General features: G+C 52.6%; 5 protein-coding genes across 5 annotated transcripts; 4 read left to right on the top strand and 1 right to left on the bottom strand.

Moving 5' to 3' along the window:
- Window positions 1-304: 304 nt before the first annotated feature.
- Window positions 305-2,509, top strand: Z519_03787 (uncharacterized protein; the record flags this gene model as incomplete). The annotated part of the gene is made up of 1 exon (XM_016761534.1): window positions 305-2,509. One exon carries the CDS (start codon window positions 305-307, stop codon window positions 2,507-2,509), a length of 2,205 nt encoding a protein of 734 aa, XP_016621872.1.
- A 1,239-nt stretch (window positions 2,510-3,748) lies between these two features.
- Z519_03786 (uncharacterized protein) lies at window positions 3,749-6,155 on the top strand (the record flags this gene model as incomplete). The annotated part of the gene is made up of 2 exons (XM_016761533.1): window positions 3,749-3,952; window positions 4,002-6,155. 2 exons carry the CDS (start codon window positions 3,749-3,751, stop codon window positions 6,153-6,155), a joined length of 2,358 nt encoding a protein of 785 aa, XP_016621871.1.
- Window positions 6,156-7,368: 1,213 nt separating this feature from the next.
- Window positions 7,369-10,557, top strand: Z519_03785 (uncharacterized protein; the record flags this gene model as incomplete). The annotated part of the gene is made up of 1 exon (XM_016761532.1): window positions 7,369-10,557. One exon carries the CDS (start codon window positions 7,369-7,371, stop codon window positions 10,555-10,557), a length of 3,189 nt encoding a protein of 1,062 aa, XP_016621870.1.
- A 3,421-nt stretch (window positions 10,558-13,978) lies between these two features.
- On the top strand, window positions 13,979-16,074 carry Z519_03784 (uncharacterized protein; the record flags this gene model as incomplete). Its single annotated transcript, XM_016761531.1, has 5 exons — window positions 13,979-14,235; window positions 14,297-14,495; window positions 14,548-14,746; window positions 14,811-15,131; window positions 15,179-16,074. The coding sequence occupies 5 exons, from the start codon at window positions 13,979-13,981 to the stop codon at window positions 16,072-16,074; spliced, it is 1,872 nt and encodes a 623-aa protein (XP_016621869.1).
- Window positions 16,075-18,224: 2,150 nt separating this feature from the next.
- On the bottom strand, window positions 18,225-19,799 carry Z519_03783 (uncharacterized protein; the record flags this gene model as incomplete). The annotated part of the gene is made up of 1 exon (XM_016761530.1): window positions 18,225-19,799. The coding sequence occupies one exon, from the start codon at window positions 19,797-19,799 to the stop codon at window positions 18,225-18,227; it is 1,575 nt and encodes a 524-aa protein (XP_016621868.1).
- Window positions 19,800-22,172: the final 2,373 nt, after the last annotated feature.

Here is a 22,172-nt window from a genome sequence, read left to right as displayed (position 1 = left end):
CGTTTCTGCTCGTGCTAAGATTGATTTCTCTGTCACCTCGCGCCCCCATTGGTACCCATTGGCACCCCGCCCCAATGCATAATGCATACATAGTCTGTCAGGTCATTTGCTGCCGGGCGCCGCTCATCTTCACCTTCATTTTGCATACCTATTCTCCATCTCACGTTCTCACTGCAATGAAACAACCAGCCCTGGTCATTTGAATGCACAGTTTATATGTGCTCCCGACTGGCGCTCCGGAGCTTTCCAGCAGAGTTACAACACGACAATACGACCTTTGGCGCAGGGGGGCTGTTTCACCGCTATGAAGTTCGGTGACAGCTTCTATCAGAGGTCGGTTCCGGAATGGGCCGCGTACAACTTCAACTACAATGGTATGAAGCAACTCATCAAGCAACGTACATCTCCTAATCTTTTCGGTCCTGTCGAAATCCCCGTCCAAGGCAAGAGTCGATGGGAGGAGACAGACAAGGTCTTGCTCAATCACTTACGAGATCAATATGACAACATCACGCTGTTCCTGCGCATGAAACGGGGAGAAATTGACCGGCGACTGAGCTCGCTCAAGAAGCAGATCGCCGTCCTTCGGACATATGGCGATGAAAGGATGCTGGAAGTTGATGCCGTCGCCGGGATCCGGAGCCGCAAGTATCGCAAACTCACCCGCGAATGCGAAGAGCTGGGGGACCTCATCCAAAAGGTTGCTCGCTTTGCCTCTGCTCAGAAAATCGCCTTCCGCAAAATCCTCAAGAAGTATACGAAATGGACAGGTTCGACCACGCTGCAAACTCGCATGGACGTCGAAGTCTTCTCATCCAACCAGCTGCAGACCGATTACTCAGATTATCTTCAGGAATTGGCTGAACAGACAGCCACCCTGACCGAGAAACTGGCCATTCCAACGCTTAAGAAGCATCCCCAACAACCACCCTCCGGTCAGCTGCAACAGGATAGAATTTCTGCATCGGGCCTACGATCACCCATATCTAAAATCAACAATGCCATCAACCAAGCCCCTGCCGCTTTTGATGCTGCCGTTATGACGGTGCCATATGGCGAGGCCGCCGGCAGTGCTTTCTATTGGATTCATACAGACAACCTCGACGAGGCTCGCGCCATTATTCAGAGACATATGAAGAAGGATGACACTGTCGCCCCCACCCCCTCACGCACAAGCTCCAATGCATCACTGACCACACAGAGAAACACATCACTCTCCATGTCGAACAACAACAGTCGCACTCACATGGTTTTCTTCGACAACGCACAGAGATTTGTCAAAGACCAAAGTTCTGTCAGACCCTCCAAGATAGCCTTGAGCGCGTATTGGACCTGCGCTCAGGACGCATCAGTCACTCTCGCCGGCCTTTCACCTACTTCTTCCGGTGAAAAGGCCCTTCTCCTCGACCGTGAAGACCTCGTTATTGCTTTAGACCGGGATTCCCGTCTGACAGGTGGTTCGAAAGAAGCCACCACCATTCAGCGATATCTCATCGAGCACAGGGATGTCAAGCCCTTGGCTGAAGTACGAACCTACCGGACGCGTTACTCCGGCATGACCAACACCGCCGACGTCGCGAATTGGGCCACTCTCGATACCTCGATCTCTTTTGGTGCGGTGGACATGCAGCACCTCGGTGAATTGCACCCCTTTCCCCAAGACGGCGACACCTTCCCACATGCCACGTTGCATATCCGTTGGGAATTCGCTCGGACTCCTGCTGTTGTTCGTGCATTGGATGAGTCGCATTTGGCGTACCGAGTCTATGACTTTACTCTCGAAGACATGGCCATTCGCAAAGTTCACAAAGATCTCCCTCAATCACCGTGGCAATCACTACTGGAGAAGGACATCACCAAGCTGCCTCTTCCCCGCCTCGGTGAGACAGCCTCCCACCTATTCCGACTCAGAACTGCGAACCGGGTCAGGGTCAATGCAACCGATCTGAGTGGAACGTCCTCTGGGCCATCCTCAAGTGAAGGCCATGCAGACAGTGTCTTCTCTGCAGCCACCCGTGGACACGACTCTATCACATCCGATGAAGCTCGAAACACCGAGGCCGTCACTTCGCCTCTCGAGTCAAAATCCCTGTCAAGCAAAAAGGCACAGAAGCGAGCACGAATCGTGGTTCCTGAGCCGCGCCCGTCTCCGATCAGGTACTGGAACGAATTTGACGATGGCGACTCCGATACCAATCTGGAAGAATCTTACGTCATCTATCTCGATCCCAACGAGCCTACTTTCCCAGCTATCTCCAAGGCGTGGGGAACCTTGAAGTCCTGGTGGCCCCTCAGGACTCTGATCGGAGGAAACAAGCCTGCAACGGAGCGAACCCCATTATTATACGACGAAGAGACGGCTTCCATTGAGTCGTCAGACTCGGACTCGCTGATGATAGTGCACGAGGGGCAACTGCGTCGGACTTTTATTTGGGGTCTCGTTGGCGGCCTAAGCGCCGCCGTTATTATTGGCCTTGCGCTTGTGCTGTTTATGTTCTTGCAAGCGTGAACGATGCTTGGGATAAAATGGGACATGTCGTTCGGTTGCTCTTTCTGTTCACCTTGAGCGGGGTATATTTGGGTGTCATTGTTTTGGAGAGGCATCATGTCTAGCCTCCTTTCTACACGGCCGTACTCTTCAAGAGCCTTTTCAGAATGAATACATGCTACACTCAGTCAACAGTAAGAACACGATCCCTTCGTGCTGGATCTTGGTGGTTGATGGCCTGGAGCAAGTGAAATCGCCGATGGACAGATTTAACTTTCGGCTAGACGGAACATGGGAAAGCAGGGCACGCGACCAAATTTCCCAAGAAGAGGCCTTCACTCCTCTTTGGAGCGTTAGGCCACACAGCTGGTGGGCTAATAGAGGGGCCTAATGTCACGCTATGAAGCACCTACTTTCAACTACATGGACGGATGGTTAATTCCTGTGCAAGGGAACTTTGCCTGCATGCCCGCAGTCCCGGCTGTTACGAGTCTCGACCATCACAGACAACAACCGCAGCACTCGGTCTTCCTTCGGGCCTCCATGGAATCTTCCGTAAGCTAAAGATGACGATTCCGTCCTCGTATAGTAATTTTTTTCCCCCTTGTCTCTCTGTTCACCCCGTGTTATCCTCTGAAGCCGATGGCTGGGTTCAAGGGTCGGTTTGGCTTTTGCGTTGAAATTCAGCCCCGCTCCAACTGTGTGCATGCAAGCATGCATCGGGCGGTGCTGGCCACCGTGTATGCAGCTCCGCTCTGATGCTCTCTTTCACCAGCAGTTAAGCGAAGTATGTATCACCCATCGCAAGAAGTAATACTGGTGGTTATCATGACGCTGCGAGGCATACCGGTGCCACTTCTGGAAAGACACTGGCGCCCGATGCAATAGTGCCGCTGGTGGCATTGATGCGTTATCAAGTCGTAGCATGTGACCAAAGTAGCAGGTATGCCGGACGACTTCACCCGAAAGGGTCAGTGTGAGGCCGAGGCCACCGTTATCTTGCTTGCTTCTTATCTACACAGCACTTTCAGGAACTCGATTGCCAGAGTTGAGCTTATCAGTGACTGCCAGAATCAACACTTCTCAGTGGTCTCTCCTAGATCTGAGGTTCCCCGGAGATGCAGATTGCGGCTGGTAATCTTGAAGGCACAGCGTCATCGCTTTCACAGAGCCTGTAAAATCCGTGAACATTGGTCAAAATGTCGCAGCCTTTTGAGTGCCCGGGCTTTCTGCAGCTTCATTGCTGTTCTGTGAGCAAACATGGCTGGGGATGAGGAGCAACCAGATGAAAGGACGCTTCTCCTCCCTCGGGACAGGAGGGTCAACTCCATCGCCCTAGAAGCAGACACTCCCTCGGTCGTCTCTTCCCACATCAGTAAAGAAGAGCAGGCACTGGGCGACACCGCCGTGGGAGAACGTCTTCCGTACAATGACTATACGACAATTGACTGGCTCCATGATTTGGTAAGAGAGATCGACTACGATTGACCAACTCAACTTGACCTTTTTACAGATCAAAGACTCATTTAGACATCGTTCCGTGCACAGCGGGAATGGTATCCGCAATGGGCTTATGGCAGCGTTCGACTCTTGTGAGGGTTGGATTGCAGCTGCGGTAATTGGCGCTCTAACAGCATGCGTTGCTTTTCTGGTGGATATCGCTGTTGCCACCGTCAGCGACTGGAAGACAGGATACTGCCAAAACAACCCGTTCGCAAGCAAAGAACTTTGCTGCTCGGGGAAATCACCATTGATGCCCTTCACCGATACTGGTGATGCCTGCCTGGAATGGAAGTATTGGACGAGGAATTATTGGTATGGGTTCGGGATATACGTGGGATTTGCTCTGCTCTTCGGCATCATCAGTGGAACAGTCACGTTGACTACGAGAAGAGCGCTTCCAGCAACCGCTCCAGGCGCTGGGGACATGGGGCCAATGCGGAAGAACAGCAACCAAGCGAACGGCGAAAATCTGAAGCCTACAGCTGCGGGTAAGTCCATCTACATGGCAGCTGGGAGCGGTATCCCCGAGATCAAGACGATTCTGTCTGGTTTTGTCATTCCACATTTCCTGGACCTCAATGTCTTGGTTGTGAAGGCCGTCGGTTCGGTCTTTGCTGTTGCGACAGGTATGTGTTTGGGCAAGGAAGGTCCTTTCGTGCACATTTCCACGTGTGTCGCATACCTTGTCGGTATGCGATTCCACAAGTATAGAGAGAATGGTCGTAAGCTCCGAGAACTACTTGCTGCTGGTTGCTCGAGTGGTCTTTCTGTCGCATTCGGAGCACCCATCGGCGGCGTGCTGTTTGCGTATGAAGAAATCTCGACATATTTCCCACGCAAAGTGCTTTGGCGAGCGTTTGTTTGTTCTCTCTTCGCGGCCATGACACTCAAAGCGCTCAATCCGACCGGCACCGGCAAGCTTGTGCTCTTCGAGACCAACTACGGCACCACCTACCAACCATATCATTACGTTGTATTCGCGGTCTTGGGTATTGCTGGGGGTGTCTTTGGAGGCATCTTTTGCAAGGTCAACTTCCTGTGGTCTCGCACCTTCCGCAAATACAGGATCATCAAGAATTACCCGGTTCTGGAGGTGTTCTTGGTTGTCCTCGCCACGGCCCTTTTGCAGTATCCAAACCCTCTGGCGCGAGAACCTGGCGATGTCATTATCAAGAACCTTCTGGTCGATTGTGGCGAAGGCTCACGAACAGACTACGTCTGTGTGCAGGAAGGACACGCTTCGCCGTCCCCGAAATACCTGGGCTGGCTGACTTACGGAACGCTTGTCAAGCTTGTCCTGACAGTTATAACGTTTGGTATCAAGGTGCCTTCGGGGATCATCATTCCTGCTCTTGACGGTGGAGCCTTCTTCGGCAGGCTTGTTGGCCAAATGCCTTTCTTGGCACGGTCTATCTCCCCCGGAATCTTCGCCATGGTTGGTGCCGGTTCCTTTTTGGCTGGCGTTAGTCGGATGACCATTTCGCTTGCGGTTATCATGTTCGAGTTGACGGGCGAACTAGAGTTCGTCGTGCCAAATATGATCGGCATCATGGTGGCCAAGTGGGTTGCAGATGCCCTTGAGCAGGAGGGTGTGTACGATCTTGCACAGACAGTCCTAGGGCATCCTTTCCTCGATTTGGATCATAGCATGAAGCTAGTTCAGCAGGATGCTCATCTCGCCGAGGAGCTGATTCCTCCTCTCCAAACTATGCGTGAGGTCACGGTCGACGTACCGGACAGCGGCATCGTCCCCCGTGTTTTACTGGCAGAGAAGCTGCACCAACTCCGCCGTCGAGGCCTTATGGACGCTGGACTTGTCCTTGTTCAGAGAGCTATGCTACGAGGCTATCTAGCGGAAGGAGAACTCGAGTTCGGGCTGGAGACTCTGGGTCACGCGTTTCCTGCGGGCTGCGTTGTCCGTCTTCTGCCCCCAGTGACTGGTACGCAAGTACAAATGGAGCACGAGGGAGAGCTTGATCTGTCACAGTTCATCGACCGGACACCGTTGACGATCTGTGCAAAAGCTCCAATGGAGTTTGTGGTGGAGATGTTTGGCAAGCTTGGCCTCAGGCATTTGTGCGTCACCGAAGAGGGGAGCGGGAAGCTTGTGGGAGTGATTATAAAGAAGAGGCTGGTCGTTTGGCTGGAAGAATTAAAGCATTGACGGCGCGCGCAGAGCTTTGGAGGAGTGAAGTCTAACTCAATGTGAGCATTTTTTAGTATCAACCTGCTTTGAGATGGTCAATTAATCTGGAGGACGTCAACATACATAAGAGCATAACAAGAAGAGTATAGAGCATTGATTTTAGCGTGGCCCTTTCTAGTAGGCGAGGTGGAACATGTTGCGAGGACGTTGACAATTGAGGTCAGGTGAAGATCAAGCATGGTAAGGGTGACACACGAGTGATGTGCATGCATGTTGCTGCAGCATGGACTGATGTAGTAAAAGAGGGGCTTGAGAGGGGGCACCGGGGCACTACAACCAGTGGCCCAGGCACAAAGAGGGGCTTTAGTGAGGGCAGTTACAGTACCTACCTACCGGTACCCGGTAGACATCCAATGGGTTCTGCAGGTGCTGCATGCAACAGCAATGGCGGGGAATAGGCCGTTGGTGCCGTCAATCCACTTACAATTTCTCCTCATGCCACTGCCACCCATGCACGAGGTACTCCGTACCCATTGCGATTCGAGGGCTTTTGTTTTCCTACTCACTAGTCCTCAGTGGGCCGGCATTCATCTAGCTGGCCATGCTGTCTCTTTTGAGCTTGGATTCTCTTCAAAGGTCATCCAATTCTTCCGTACCAAGTACTTTCATGCTGTTGACACCTTCCGCCACTAGCTTCAAAGCCTCCCTGACCAAACCCTGCTCGTCGTCTTCTGCCCCGCCATGCTCTCTTGCCTCCCGTCTCCACTGAACTGCAACAAGGGAAAAAAAATTTTGGAAGGTAAAAAATTTTTTACTTTCAGCAGCTGACATGGTTCATGATGGATTAAGTTGTGAGGACCAAGTCCGCACCTAGGACAAGCCTGCGAGGCCGCTCCCGAGTCAAGTCCACAGCGGTGACAGGAACCCACAGAGCTACGTCCACCTACAACACGAGGAGCAAGCTTGCGTCAACACGAACTGCGTCTTCCTCACTGTGTTGGCCTCTTACCCTCGGGTCGACCTTATTTGTCCCGCTCTATATTCCTCATTCCCTGACCGTCTCGCGTCACACGAGGGACGATTACAGGCTCCGGACTAGCACTCACGAATGAGCATAGTGTTCCTTAGGCCCAGCCCCCGGTGCGTGTTTCTTTTGGAAAGAGCCGGGACAGTCGTAGTGGAGTTTGCATGTGAATTGCGGGACATCATGATATCCTAATGAGCAACTAAAATGTCGACGACCTCTTCGAGCAAACAGCACGCCCGCCATAGCTCCAACTTCTCCAAGAGCCGACCAGCTCCGATGCCCAGCTCTCCCTTGAAAAGATCTCATAGTGATCAAGGTATCGAAGAGAGCAGTCTCTTGGCTGCTGCGGACCGTCCTTGGATTGAACGCCCTCGAGCCAGCTCTTCATCTAGTCAGCCCGCAGAGAAAACTCCCGCCAGATCCTTCTATGTCCGTTCTTTCCATGGTCAGCTGGATCCGGCTCAGTACTCTTCTTCCGCCGGCCTAAGAGATCAGACTGCTGAACTGGCTGCGTTTGCTCTCTCCGAGAACGCCTCACATCTTGGAAGCTCTCCGCCCTCTTCGTCAGCTGCCTCTGATGATGGTTACCCTGAAGTGATCGAAGAGGTGTCCGAGCCTGTAACTCCAGAGGGCTCGGAACATGACCACTCTGGCGATCCAGCCATCTCCGAGTTGACGGCAATGATACAAAGTTCTACGGGACAAGAGGAGGAGCGTCACCAGCACACGAATGGTGTCGACAAGGCAATGCCAGATCGTCCCACATCGAGTAGGCTGGAGCCCACCCAGCCAGACGAGTATACGGCCCTCATTGGTGAACGGCGGCCAGAGCCTTTAAAGTATGGCCATTATACAGACGTCGAGCGACAGTACGGTTCGGACAAGGATGGTCTCATCCAGAGATGCAGGGCCTCCGCGAGAAGAATGCGCTCATGCTGTTATACTCTCTCACACCCCAAGACGTGGAGCGCCCGTGCCATATATCGGGAAGCTATCGCACACCCCGTCAGTCTCCTTCCAGCCGTCTTTCTGGGTTTGCTCCTGAACATCCTCGACGCTCTCTCCTACGGCATGATTCTGTTTCCTCTTGGGAACGAAATCTTTGATGGTCTCGGCTCTGACGGCATTGCAATGTTCTATGTCAGTACTATCGTTGCCCAGGTCGTCTATTCCTCTGGAGGCTCGATCTTCAGAGGAGGCATTGGGTCCGAAATGATTGAGGTTGTGCCCTTCTTCCATAAGATGGCCTTTACCATCCTCCAGAAGGTGGGGGAGCAGAACCCCAAGGCTGTCCTTGCCACCACGATACTGTCCTTTGCCATCAGTTCCGTTCTAACTGGAGTGGTGTTCTTCCTCATGGGAGCTTGCAAGCTAGGATCCTTGATCGGTTTCTTCCCGCGCCATATTCTCATTGGCTGTATCGGAGGTGTTGGCTGGTTCCTTGTCGCTACTGGCATCGAAGTCTCTGCTCGGCTACCTGGCAATCTGGAGTACAACCTTGACACCCTCAAACAGCTGTTCCGCACCGACACAATCGCCCTGTGGACCGTACCCTTGGCGCTTGCCATCACCTTACTCATTGTACAACGCTTTGTAAAATCAAATCTGCTGGTCGGCGGCTACTTTCTCTCGGTTGCTGCGATTTTCTACTTCTTCAAGTTTGCTTTGGGCCTATCAATGGACACCTTGCGTACTGGAGGCTGGGTTTTCGATCCCCCACCGGCCGGGAACCCCTGGTATCATTTCTACACGCTGTACGACTTTAACGCGGTCAACTGGGGAGCTCTTGCGGATACTATCCCGGCGATGTTTGCACTGACCTTCTTCGGCGTCTTGCATGTCCCAATCAACGTGCCCGCTCTGGGCATTTCTACCGGCGAGGATAACCTGAGCGTCGACCGCGAGCTGATCGCCCATGGCGTCTCGAACTGCCTCAGTGGTCTCTTCGGCAGTGTACAGAACTATCTCGTATATACCAACAGTCTCCTATTTATGGACAGTGGTGGCAATGACCGTCTTGCAGGGCTGCTGCTGGCAGCCTGCACCGTCGGTATCCTTTTGGCTGGCCCGGCTATTATTGGTTACATTCCCATTATGGTTGTTGGTGCCTTGATTTTCTTATTAGGTATAGAGTTGCTTGAAGAAGCTCTTGTCGGAACATGGGGCAAAGTTCACAAGCTTGAATACGCCACCGTCTTGATCATTGTCATCACCATGGGAGTGTGGGATTTCGTGATTGGGATCCTCGTTGGCATTTTGCTTGCCGCTTTGAGTTTTGTTGTACAAACGTCTCGAAGAACGGCCATCAGAGCCACCTATTCTGGTCAAGTCGCAAAGTCTCTCGTCAGACGACCGCCAGTCCAGCTCAAGTTCTTGCGAGAAACAGGCAAACAGATCTTTCTACTTAAGCTGGCTGGATATTTGTTCTTTGGCACGATTGTCGGGGTTGAGAACAGAATTCGAGCCCTTCTTGAGGAAGATGCGTTCAGGGATCAACCTCTGAGATTCCTCATCTTGGACATGGCTCAAATTAACGGCATTGATTTCTCTGCCGCGGAAGCGTTCACCAGAATCAACCGTCTACTGCAGAAGCGTGGAGTCGAGCTTATCGTGAGCAGCTTGGACGTGGATGGCGAGATTGGACAAGCTCTTCAAAATGTTGGCCTGTTTGCGGCAGACTCAAACGTCCAAATCTTCCCTGATCTGAATGTGGCACTGGAGCACTGCGAGAACAAACTTTTGACCGCCCTGTATCGTCAACAGGAGCAGCGGCGCACCAGGCGGATAGGAGGGCACCTTGACATGCCTCGCGCTCGGCCTCAGGAGCTTTCGTCCTCGTACAAGGCGGAATTTATGGGCAGCTCCCCCAGACGAAGTCACCTCCATCAAGTTGCCCAGACTACTTTGGATGAGGACGCGTCCAGCTTGGCTAAGTGGCAGTCATTCAAGCAACCTCTACCCTTGATGCTGCAGATCTTTGTGGATCTCTCAGAGAAGAACGAAGATTTCTGGTATCGTGCTATGAAGTATTTTGAAAGGGTTGTGTACCCGAGAGGCTCGGTCTTGTTCAAGGTTGGGGACCCTCCTGACGGCTTCTACATGCTGGAAGAAGGCATTCTACGTTGCGATTACGACTGGCCACAGGGCAAGTACTCTGAGCTGATTGTGTCAGGGCGACCATGCGGAGAGCTGCCGTTTTTCTCCCAGACACCGCGCACTGCCTCGATGGTGGCAGAGAAGGACTGTGTTACGTGGAAACTAGATGCAAGGAGATGGCATGAGATGCAGATACGAGAACCGGATGTGGCCCAAGAACTGCTCGTTATCAGTTTGAAATTGACCAAAGAAAGGATGGATGCCGTTACTTCGTACATCCTGACGACGGCGGGTTGAGGAGGGGGGATTTCAATTTGGTTATCGAGACAAGCACGGTACGGAGTACATATTGAAGTGGCGGCTTCAAACAAGGTATTTGGAGAGGCAAATTGTAAGGTAAGGAAGACAAAATCGGCAAGCGTTGGGTGATCAGCAGTCTTGCGCTCGGGTTTGTTTGGAAGCAATTGGCGCAGGAGGTATTCATCGAACCCCCAAGCCAATATGAGGACGACTACCTCGCACAGGTCGACAGGACATTTAAATCGCGGCAGAGATCAAAAATCTGTACCCAGTATCAACTCGGCCGTTTTGGCAATGAACGAGATATGTACGGAGGAGTTGTGTCTCCTTCATTGAACTGAGAGGCAGGCTCGATGTCGGGTAGTTAGCTCACTGACAGGAGCATGAAACCGAATTTATCTCTTTCAAGTGTTTTCCTCGTGTTGTTTGAGATTCGCCGGACTCGGGAGAACTGTCTTGAGTTTCCTGTCCCTCGCCGCTTTGATTTGACTTTCCCTCGTCCAGTTCGACTAAGATGACCCATAAAGACCGCTCCATCGGATGAAGCGGAGAGGGAGAGTGATTTCATTTCCGGCTCAGTTGAAGAAATTCCATCCAGGGAGAGCCGCGGGTCTGTGCAATAATTGCTCGGTCTAACAAGGACGCCCGGAGGAGGTACATACGAGGTACCATCTCGCGAGCTTGAAAGAGCACCATGGCCCCCGTCTTTTGTAGATTTACCTAGTGAGACTCTCTAGACCCTGCCTGATCCTCATCGGTTAGATGCGCAACGGCAGCGAACTTAACAGAAGCAGCGGGTCCTGGTCGGCGGGATCGTGGGCCCCCCCTTCGAGGTTCGGACCCTCATTGTTAGATAGGTTGAAAAAGGTATCATTTACTTCTTAGTGTCCCTTTGTTGGCGCCGGTGACGTCTCCCCCGTGCAAAGACTTTCAACTGGCGCCTACTATGGCGCGAAAGGGGAAGGGAGGCGAGGGTGCGGTGGATGAGGATGAGGTTGAGGGTTTGGCGAGCAGCCACAAGTCTCAGCTTGGGCCAACTTCCAACCGACTCGTACTCCATACGTATCTCAACAAAAGCGGCCTATCTCAATAAGAGACGGAGAGCGGGTGAAGGCCCAATAGACACGGAGAGAGGGGGGAGGCCACTGCTCCTACAAACACGGTTCTTACAAGAGGCCAATTGTGCCTTGATATTCCATTATTGTTCGCAGCGTCGAAAATGAGTGCTCCGTACTCAGAGAATGAGGAGAACAAGCAGTACGGCATATCGCAGAGCTGTTTCAGGTTCGCGTTGGATCCGTTGAGGGAGTGGATGGGGACCAAATTCGCGCCGTTCCATCTCGATTGTGGAGATGGTTTCGAAATTGCGACCTGCTCCGAGCGTTGAGCATAACCACTTGTACTCGTAGCCAAGGTTCCCCGCCATGTTGATTGTTTGGTGATCTGGACCATTGTGGGCTTGGTCCAAGTTACGTGCCCCTCCTGGAGAGTCGGGATCGACACCAGGATCCATGTATCCGTGAGTCCATGCATGAACGCATGCATGAATGATTGAATAATACCGCACGCTGTCGCCATTGTCCGGCCGATGGTGACGATAACGTGAACAAGACAGACATCCTTCCCAGGAAAAGAAATCCTGCGGGACAAGATTGTGGCAGTGCAGGGACAAGGAAATGTTTATCGAACGATCAAGTTGAATCTTCGCCTGCTCCGGTATGACCACTGCTGACGAGCAGTAATTATTTCACTACAGTAGGTAAGTGATCCTTCTCTGCAGCTACCTTGGGCTTCGGATTCTCGGGCCATACGGCAGAGATGAGGAAGAGCGCAATCCGCTACTCGTCTCTGTCACCAATCCTCCTTGTCATGTTCCTGCTGATGGTGAACGTGGAAAGATGTCCTTCCGACAAGTACAGATTTTTGCGATTATCAAACAAGGTGCTTCGGATCGGCCGCCGATGCGAAAGAACTATTCATGGATTCGTCCAGAGCAGGTGACGAATGCACCAGGCACGTCATTTCTGCAGGTGGCCAGCTGTGCGAGATGATGGTCGCATGACCAGCGACCCTTTTTCCCAGCGATATCGCCATGTCTTTTTCGCTCAGAGTTCAGCCCATCGTATTGTGAGTCACATGCAACTCTATCCCCCCTGCTTCTTTTGTGCAATGCTATTGAGGAGGGCCTGAAAGGAGTGGCAGCGGTGAGGGGAACAATTGGGACGCCTGGTTGTTTGTGATATCAGACGGTTTCTGGACCATTTCTTCCTTGTTCCATGGCGGCAATCGATTTTTCTCTCGTGGGAAAATGGAAGCTGATCGGTGGGTGGCATGGACACCTCGTGGTGGCGGAAAGTACCGCACCATCTGTTCAGTCCATACCGTGATGCCTTGTGGGCTTCGCAACGCCTTTGACACAAAGTTCGCAAGACGCTGTGTGACGTTCTTGCAGGAGGCTTGCTTGGCGTCAGAAAAGAGGCGTAGACTGCTTTGTGATAGCCATTTCAATGGTCCTCCTCACTGCTGACTGTAATGATGGAATTTTCCGTGAATAGTAAGGTGGCTTGAGCTGCACGCGGTCACTGCGAATATATCGAGGCACGATCATGAAAATCCCCGTGGATCGAGGCATGGTCGAATGTTGATGTGATTTTGTTTCCGGGGAGACAAGTTGGGCGGCAGCAGGAATGGCGAGGGCAACCCAGTAGGTCAATGGGAGGGCTACTGGGTTAGTATTAGTCGTGTTCCGCAGGCCACCAGACGAGTAGGCTAGCGTGGGAGGGGCGCGCAGGCTACGACCACAGGTTTCTCCACCAAATCATTCAGAGCAGCCGGGCCTGGGGGGACAGGCCGGGCTAGTGTTGGTTAAAGGGTGGAGTTGGGCATGGTAGCGCGTTGCCTAGGGGCGCCTTCAAATCTCCTTTGCCCGGTAAACGCCCTGCGCAGCCATCGTGACTGGAGCCCGTCCAAGAGAGCCAACGAGCCCGTTACCAGCCCCAAACAAATCGAACTGGAGCGATAAAGACAAGACAAAAACTAGACGCAGCCCATCTCACACCACTCTTGCCTGTCCACTTCTCAATCTCGCTCCCTTCATCTGTCTGGGAAACCAATCCCTTGCTGCTCCTCCATACAAAATTGGTCCTCTTCAAATTTCCTGCCACGACTATTTCTTCACCAACCTTTCTTCCCCGAAACGTGACTGCTCGGTCCCAAAGCCTCGCGATCCTAGATTGCCATTGTCAATTTCTCAAAATCCACTTAATTCTTCCGACAACTTATTCTTTGTTCTGAACTGCTCATTCTTCTCGACACTTCATCCTACCTCTCTTCAAGTTGTTGCTCTCTTGACCACATAACCTCCTCTATACCTTAATACACGGGACGTACACAGGACTTCCAGCTCCAATCTAGCATTATGTCTGTCGAAGCACCAAAGCCCGTCGAGGAGACGCAAGCCGTCGAGCCCACCAAGGTTGCCGCCGAACAACCAGAGTCCACGGCCGAGCCCACAGAGACTGCCGCTGCTCCCGCTGAGACGACAGAAGCTACCCCTGCTATCGCTGAGGAGGCCACTGCTCCTACAACCGAAGAGGCCAAGAAAGAAGAACCGGCCTCCGAGACCACGCCGGCTTCAGAGGGCGTGTTGGGGTACAAGGAGCCAACTTTCTTCAAGTATGCTTGCCGGCCAGAGTCATGACCCAGAGGGTCAACAACACTGACACGTCGATTGCAGGAAATTCATCTTCAGCAAACACTACTTCTGGTTCCAAGAGGAGCCTTCCACGGCCGAGTCATTGACCAACTTCATGAAGTCTGAGAAGGCTGATGCAAAGCACTCCGACGCTGCATGGGCACGTGAGACTGGAAAGGGTCTGCTCTTCTACTCCAAGCGCGTCGAGGACAAGGCAACCCCGGCTGGTATCATCAACTTGGTGAGTCTTACATGTTAATTTGAGGATGACAGCCATTAACAATTCCTACCAGTCCGATGCCTCGAGCGTGACCAAGGAAGGCTTCCAATTCTCCTTCAAGTCTGGTGCTCATGTCCACCGCTTTGAGGCCTCGTCTGCGAAGGAACGAGACAGCTGGATAGCTGCTATTGAAAAGACAATTGAAGAGGCAAAGAGCTTGAAGGAAGACGTCACTGAGCGCGAGAGCTATAAGAAGAATGTCGAGGAATACTGTGAGTGGATTTCATGACTGGATCCGTCATGTCAACGCATAATCATAAGCTAATGCAGCTCTAGCCAAACCTGCATTTGCCCCTGCTGCAGCCGCCGTCAAGACTTCCCGCTCCAAATCCAAAGAACCAAAGAAGTCCGTTGACGCCTCTACTGCCGCTGCTGCGGCCGCTGCTGATGCTGCTGCCACCTCTAGTGACGCAGATGAGACCACAAAGCCTGCTGCTGAGCGTTCTCAGTCGCGGAAGCGTGGTAGCATCTTCGGAACCCTTCTCAGCAAGAAAGAGGAACATGCTGAGAAGAAGGAAGAGAAGCCAGAAGTTCCTGAAAAGAAAGAGGAGGCTAAAGAGACACCAGAGGCAACCGAAGCTTCGGCGTCCGGTGCAGGTAAGCCACTCATATCACGTTGAAAGTTTGGTCCTAACGAAATCCAGTGCCAGCTGCACCTGCCGCCTCTGACAAGAAGGAGGAGAAAGAAGAGGCAAGCCCCACCGAGAAGAAGGGCAAGCGTGGCTCTGTCTTCGGCAGCCTGTTCAGGAACCGAGTGGTAAGCCCAACCACTGAGAAATCTGAAAAAGATGCCATGACAAGCAGTGATGTTCCCCCAGTCTCTGAGACAGCTCCCAAGCTCGAGGAGCCGATTGAGAACAAGCCCATTGACACTGCGGCTGTCACAGCCCCCGTCGACACTGCCACAACTCCTGCCGCTGAAGAGCCTTCCGCTGCTGGAGAAAGCTCCGCTGCTCACAAGGCTGAGAAGAAGGGCGGCTTGATAGGTTTCATCAAGAAGACTGAAGCCAAGCTCGAAGGCAAGAAGGAAACCAAAGAGGAGGCCAAAGAAGATAAGGCTGCCGAGGCTGTTGCCAAGGATACCGTTGCTGCCGCCAGCGCCGAACCCACCGAACCTGCTGCCACCACCGAGGCCGCTGCCGAGACCACTCCAGCTGCTACTGAGGAACGCCCTGCTCGCGACAACAAGCGCCGTACCTCCCTTTTCTTCAACAAGAAGCAGCAGGAGACCGCCGAAGCCGACGATACCGTTGCTGAGCCGAAGCGGGAAAAGTCTCCTCTCCCAGGTGGCAAATTCATTGGTCAGCTTGTCCGTCGCGCTAGTAAAGCGATCAAGTCTGAAGGCTCGAAGGAAAAGACTCATGCTGAGCCTGCTGCTGCTACTGCTCCTGCCAGCTCGACTGAAGCTGCCGCCCCTGAGACTCCAGCTGCTGCTCCCGAAGCTGCCGAGACCAAACCTGCCGAACCTGTCGCTGAGCCCGTTCAGTCCACACCCGAAGTTGTGGCCACAGCGGTCCCAGAGGTCAAGGCAACTGCTTGAAGGTCCGACGAGGTCAGAGACAAAACTCCACGCACATCTCTGTCACATCCATCTCGACTGTCTCGAGCGTCCAGTCCAGTTGAGTTCGAGAAGTGGTGGGACGAGAAGACTTACAGCACTCCACCGGCGGTACCTCCTCGCAGCCCTTCTCGTCTCTCTGGCCTCGTGGTTTCGAGGTAGCGTGACATGGTTGGATCTACATCAGTCCGTCCCGTTTTCCGTATCGATCTTTTGAGATACCCCCGGGCTATTTCGGCCCATTGACGACAAACTCGGACATCACTCTTTTTGTTATGCATTTTCTCTCTTTCAGGATACCCCCGCGCACTAGATCGAAACTGTGTTTTTTTCTTGAGTTGTGGATTTTGTTTTCTTGGTTTTGTGCTTTGAGTACAGATACCCCGCTTAGGCAAGTCTTGTCCTTACGAGAAGAGATACCCCCGAATGCAAAGTTGTTGGTGGATAAAGGCAAGGAAAACAGGCATACCGTCGCGAGGCAAATGGGCGGCTTATCAGCTCTGCTTATTTCCCCGCAATACGAGACACTGCGGGAAATCTTGTGGAGCACATCTTGTGGGAATGTCCATGTTCACAGTTTTGAGTGGAATCGACAGATTGGACCCGAACTGGTGGGCAGGTGAACAGGAATCATGTGTGCAAAGCAGGAACAAGACAAGACAACAGAACACCTAGCCAGTGAGCCATGCAAAGCAGAACCAAGTGTTAGGATAGTAATAGTAATAAGTGAAATTGCTAAATAATGTGGTATGTTCGTGGGTGTGAGCGGGTGTATCTTACGACCTTTGACCACGCCTATCTGCACCTGTCTGCACGTAATCCCGGTGTACACAGCGTACGTAGCTCTGAGAGACGTCGTGGTTCTTCCTCCTGTCCCCTTCCCTTTGTCCATTTCTCTCTCTCTCTCTCCCACACACCCACCCACACACACACAGTGTGAGAGAGACAGAGAGAGGGATGTATACGATACTTATATATGTACATACAACATGAGATGAAAAGAATGAAAAGGTCTCAGCTCTGGCGAAAGTACCTGCACATAACCCAATAGTATATGTCGATGGCGAGGACACCAATAGGGCTCCCTCTCTTGTTCAAAAGTCTTCGGCCTCGTAGGGCACGCACTGGCGAGTGACAAGTGCCAGCGCCGCACTCACTCACTTCTCCACAGGGGGGCTTATGCTGCTCCGCTAGTGCTATTAGGGACGCTGCTGCTATACCAACAGAGGTTTAAATGAAAGGAACAAATGGGAGGACGACGACGACGATGGAACGGGCTGTGCACATGGTTTCTCAAAGACCGAGTTGCGTTCCGTGTCCTCCCCTTCTTGTCCTCTAGCTTGGGAAGGACGCCTAGCAGGTTTGCGAGGCCGTTTCAGAAGAAGGCCAGCCATGCATATCTGACAAAACTATTTGTAGATACATGATATAAAGAGTGGATGAATACATCCCCGTTCAACCCGCGCTGCTAAGCAAGCACGTGTTTCATCCGTGATGGTTCATGATTTGAGAAAGAAAAAACATGACAAAGCGCCAGAAAAACACGATTGTTAAACAGGCCTCGAGTCAATCCCCCTTCGTAGGACGGCACAGCAAAGGAAGAATCCTTTTCGCAGTATCGAGAACAAAAGAGGAGACGGTCAGAAAGCCGTTCGACGCTTTCGCCAAGTGAAAAACTCAATACAAAGTCAGCTGATCCGAGTGACGCCTCATCAATACCATTCAAAAGTCTGCTGTTACGCTCCATTCAAATGGCATTGCGATTGTCGTCGGTGATAAGAAATCGTAGCGATGTCAGTAAAAGGCTAAGGGTAGCCTGAGCCACCTTATCCGGTAGATCTCATCAACCCCAATGATCGCTGTGAGCCGAACAAGATCAGAAACGTCGAAAGAAAACAAGGGCGACGTGGCGATTTGGGGAGGCAGCCCTCCTGGCTTAAGCCTAATATAATCCCCAACCCCAAGCGTCATGCTGCTGTATCGGCAACTACCAAGAGGTTTGGCAGTCACAGCTTCAATTGTCGTCCGATTGCATTTGCAAGAAACCAAGACCATTCAAAGCGATGGGAACTCGAGTCCACTCCTGGGTACCCTTACCCATCAACAACCATCCAACATTCCTCCCACCGCGCTCACAGATTCTCCGCGTCAGGATCGGCTCCAAGGCGGTAAATGATGCCTCTGAGACGTTGGATCTCGGCTTCGGCCGCTTCAGCGTGTTCCTGCTTTCGCTGACGAGACTTTCGGGCAGCGGCAGTGTTTTTCTTTCTCTTTGCCGTCTCCTTGTCATCATCACTGTCAATGGTGATTTCAGGCAAGCTCTTGCGGGGCTTAGACGCCTTAGAGACACCATAAGTCTCTGAACGCTTGCGGGTATGGTAAGGTTGCGACGGCGGTCGTCCTGGTGAGGACTTCTGCCGTACCATACCGGTCTCTTGAGCGCGGGAGGCCGGTCGAGAGCTCACGGCGCTCGAAGTTGACTGTGTGAAAGGCGCAGTCGACAAGGGGTGACAGGCGAACTGATCCAAGGAATTCTGTGGGAAGAGCGGTACCATGTTGTCGAGCTCAGCGAAGTTCAACTGGGCATCGAGTTCCCCATCTTCCAGTGGGGAGGTATTCAAGCCACTGCTGGCTATGGCGGGGGATTCCAAGAAGCTCGAATCCGGAGTGCTCAGGTTTGGGAATGCCGTGGATGGCGGAGCCGACATGATCATTGCGTCGTCCTTGAACAAATCGGTTGGAGAAATTGTGCCATCGTTAACTCCGGAATTGACAGTGGTGAAATGGTTGTTGGACTGGAAATTGGGCTCGAGGTCCAGGAAATCGTCGTGGGAGGCGCTGAAGTCGCCTCCCGGGAGATACATCGAGTCGAAGGCGGTAGCCATATCGCCTGGGGACACGGTTAGTGACTTCGCCCGACGAGTCGGGCTGCGGTTGTAAGTACCTTGTGGGATGTTAGGAACCGAGTAGTTTCTGCGGGGAACAGTGGTGATCGAGTCAAAAGGGGGAACAGGCGGCAGACGCTGCAAATGAGCAAGCTGGCGCAGGTATTTCTCTTGAGTGGATGGGTTTTGCAATGCTAGACTGGGAAAAGACCGGTGATTGGGAGACGAGTAGAGATGCCCGTGAGATGGAGACGAGATAGACTGGACTGCAGGAGACACTCTGCTGTTGATAGAGAGATGCCGGGTCTGGGCTAGTCGTTGGCTATTAGGGGCTGTACTCGATATCGCCTGCGCACGCGAGGCTTGAGAGATCCTGAGAGGGGTCTCCGGAGCGGCGAAGAGCTGAAAGTCCTGATTGAAGTTGTGCTGCTGTTGGTTCTGCGACGATGCAGTTGATGTACTTGGGGTTGGGGAACGCCATGGTTGCGATTGATCCGTGGTGAAGGATGTGAAGTCCAACGCGGGAATGGTTGCGGTTGGAGTAGGAGAGCTCAGTACGCTGGGAGCGACGAAGTCCTGCCGGATATTCACAGGTACTCCAGAAGGAGACTGTGAGTAAGGGGTGAGTGGAGAGGGAATGGGAGCAGTGACTGGGATGGTGACTGATCCTATCTTGCCTGAGCGAGATAAGAGGTGAAGGCGAAGGCGATCAGAAGGACTCCATTTCCTATGAGTCGCAGTGAAACCTTGGATGTTGTTGCAGTGTTGAATAATGATGGTGGAGGGAGGTGAGAGAAGAGAAGAGGAAGAGAGTCTAGGCATCCACAAGGGGGGGCAAGGCCAGATTATGTATAATTCAGAGTGCGTAAGTGAACCTAGTGGCCGGAGGTGCAGTCTGGGCGCCGCTTCCCGGCCTGGTGCCCAATCGCCCAATGAGTGGGGGCGTTGGTCAGCCTTGAAGCCACTAAGAGCGAATACGGACTAGGTCTGCACGCGAAAGGGCCACTCTGCCAATAGGGTGTGTTGATAGCCCCCTTAGTGGGCCCGGGATGGGCCTTGTGGCCTCTACCAAATGACTCATAATTCATCCAAAGCCGTTCCTACGTAGGTACTCTCGTTGTGAGAAATTGGCCAAGGAAAAGGCAGATTCTCCTGGATCGGGGAAGGAAGTCTCTACACATCTCATTTCCCCCTTCACACCCTAAATCTAGGTACGTACGAGTGGTGCGCCAAAAAGGGGATACTTACCTAGGTAGAGTTTATTAACAGGACTGTAAGGCCGTGCTCGGTAGGGGACTGTGGAATTGAACCGCTGCTGACCAGGAACCGCCCGGAATGCTCGCTTTGGCTAGCCACAAGGCAGACAACCGGGGTCCAACTGTCGTGCTTAGTTGCAACTCTGTTCATCTCTCGAACCGTTGCTCCGACGCCGTGTACCGTGTACCGTGTACCAACCTGTGAACAGACGTGTATTTCCAAGGTGAAACACGTTCCCACGCGATGCACAATTGGACGAGCTAGTGCGCCGTGCTCCAAGCCTCAAACCTGGAAAATGAAATGAACGATTGTGGCCACAAAAGTGCGCTGCATTGCCCTCACCCCCAGGGTGGGTTGATTGGACTGGATCCCCCCCAGTCGGTTCGCGGCCGACGATCCCACTGCGGTTTCCGCTTATGGTTCATCCTGCCGACTGAGACCTTTGGGATGCACACCAAAGTGCTCCGCGTTACGCTAAACCCTGGATGGAGCGCCGAGTACGCGCCCTTTGGCAACGTCGCAAGATGGAATACCTACCTAGGCACCGAGCAGGTATTCCTCGGGAGCATCCCAAGGACAGGCAACTCAAAGGCCACTATCGTCCCCTCTATCCAACATTGGGACTTGGTCAGCTGAACAACTGGCGCATTGAACTCCAAGCAATCCAATGCCTCTCTCCATTGAAACGGATTCTGGCCACTCTAGTGCTGTGAGTGCTGTGAAACCGCCGGCCGCTTGGGTTGCAGCGAATCTGCATGTGTGACTCACACAAGCTGAGGCTCTGCGCAATCATGCATATTGTGGAGACCTGGCCTGTTTCTCTCTCAATAATCTCGTCTCCGTTTCCCGTTCGCTCCCACGCTTGAACCTCCGTATTCTGTGCTGGGGGTGAGGCCTTTTGAGGGTTGAAAGTGTGCAGAATCTTTCCACGCCGTTTTCAGGACGCTGCACCTGCTTTAGCGAAGAGTTAGACCACATCTTTGTACAGAGGATGGAGGACGAGGTACCATGCATCGTTCCAACTGGGAAAGTACCTGATGATTTTTCTGGGGTTTCCTGCGAATTGTTGAATGCCACCCCCTTTTGCGTCTGAGACCCACGGGAAAGGAGGCGTTTCAGACGAGGCTGATTCTCGAGCAAGGCTGTTGGGACCGGGCAGGGCTAAATCCGAGTCCAAATTGAAAAGACAGCAGTTTCTCTGTGTACTTGCCATACAAATCTTTTGGCCTGACACCTCTCGCCTTCGAACCAATCCACCGGCTACAAGGTACGTGGACACTGGTTCATCGAACCATTGGTCAGTCGACTTTTGAAATCCCACGAATGACCAGTCGGATCTTTCTTCAAATTGTCCGCAGTTTTTCCACACAGGGTGCACTGCCAAAAGGCCCCTTCATCCCATTCAAACTTTCCGCGCGAAACCTTTTCCAACCGCATTTTTCCCCTCCAATCGCTGTCGTGAGAAACCTGCGGAAGAAGGGTCTTATTCCAGTTGCACTGCAACCGAGAGATTTAATCTTCCTATCAGTACCATGCGCATCGAATTTAAGGCTCTGACATACAACCGACGATTCCGTTCAGTGAGCGAAGTTACAAGACAGGTGCTCGTAGTCATCTACGAGTAGGAACTCGTGATTTCTTCTTTGAAACCCCATTTGCGAGATCAAATGCACGTCACCACCCCTCCCCGTTTAGACTGTTCTCTCCATGGAAATCCCCACCCTTCTCCTTTTCCGGACGGTTCGGAAACAAGAAGACGAAAATGAAAATCAACCAACAAGAAGTCATGTGGCATTTCTGCTGACAAAACTCCCAAACATGGTTTCCCAGGGCGACAGTATTGAGGATCGACGCCGGAAGAGCCAAAATCGGATACGGTTGCATCCTGAGAACACATTGACATCCCTAATTAGAGTCGTTGGGGGGGGGGGGGGGGGG

This window comes from Cladophialophora bantiana (assembly GCF_000835475.1).
Source record: "Cladophialophora bantiana CBS 173.52 unplaced genomic scaffold supercont1.5, whole genome shotgun sequence".
Taxonomy (NCBI): Eukaryota; Fungi; Ascomycota; class Eurotiomycetes; order Chaetothyriales; family Herpotrichiellaceae; genus Cladophialophora; species Cladophialophora bantiana.
This window is presented reverse-complemented; position numbering and strand designations above follow the sequence as displayed.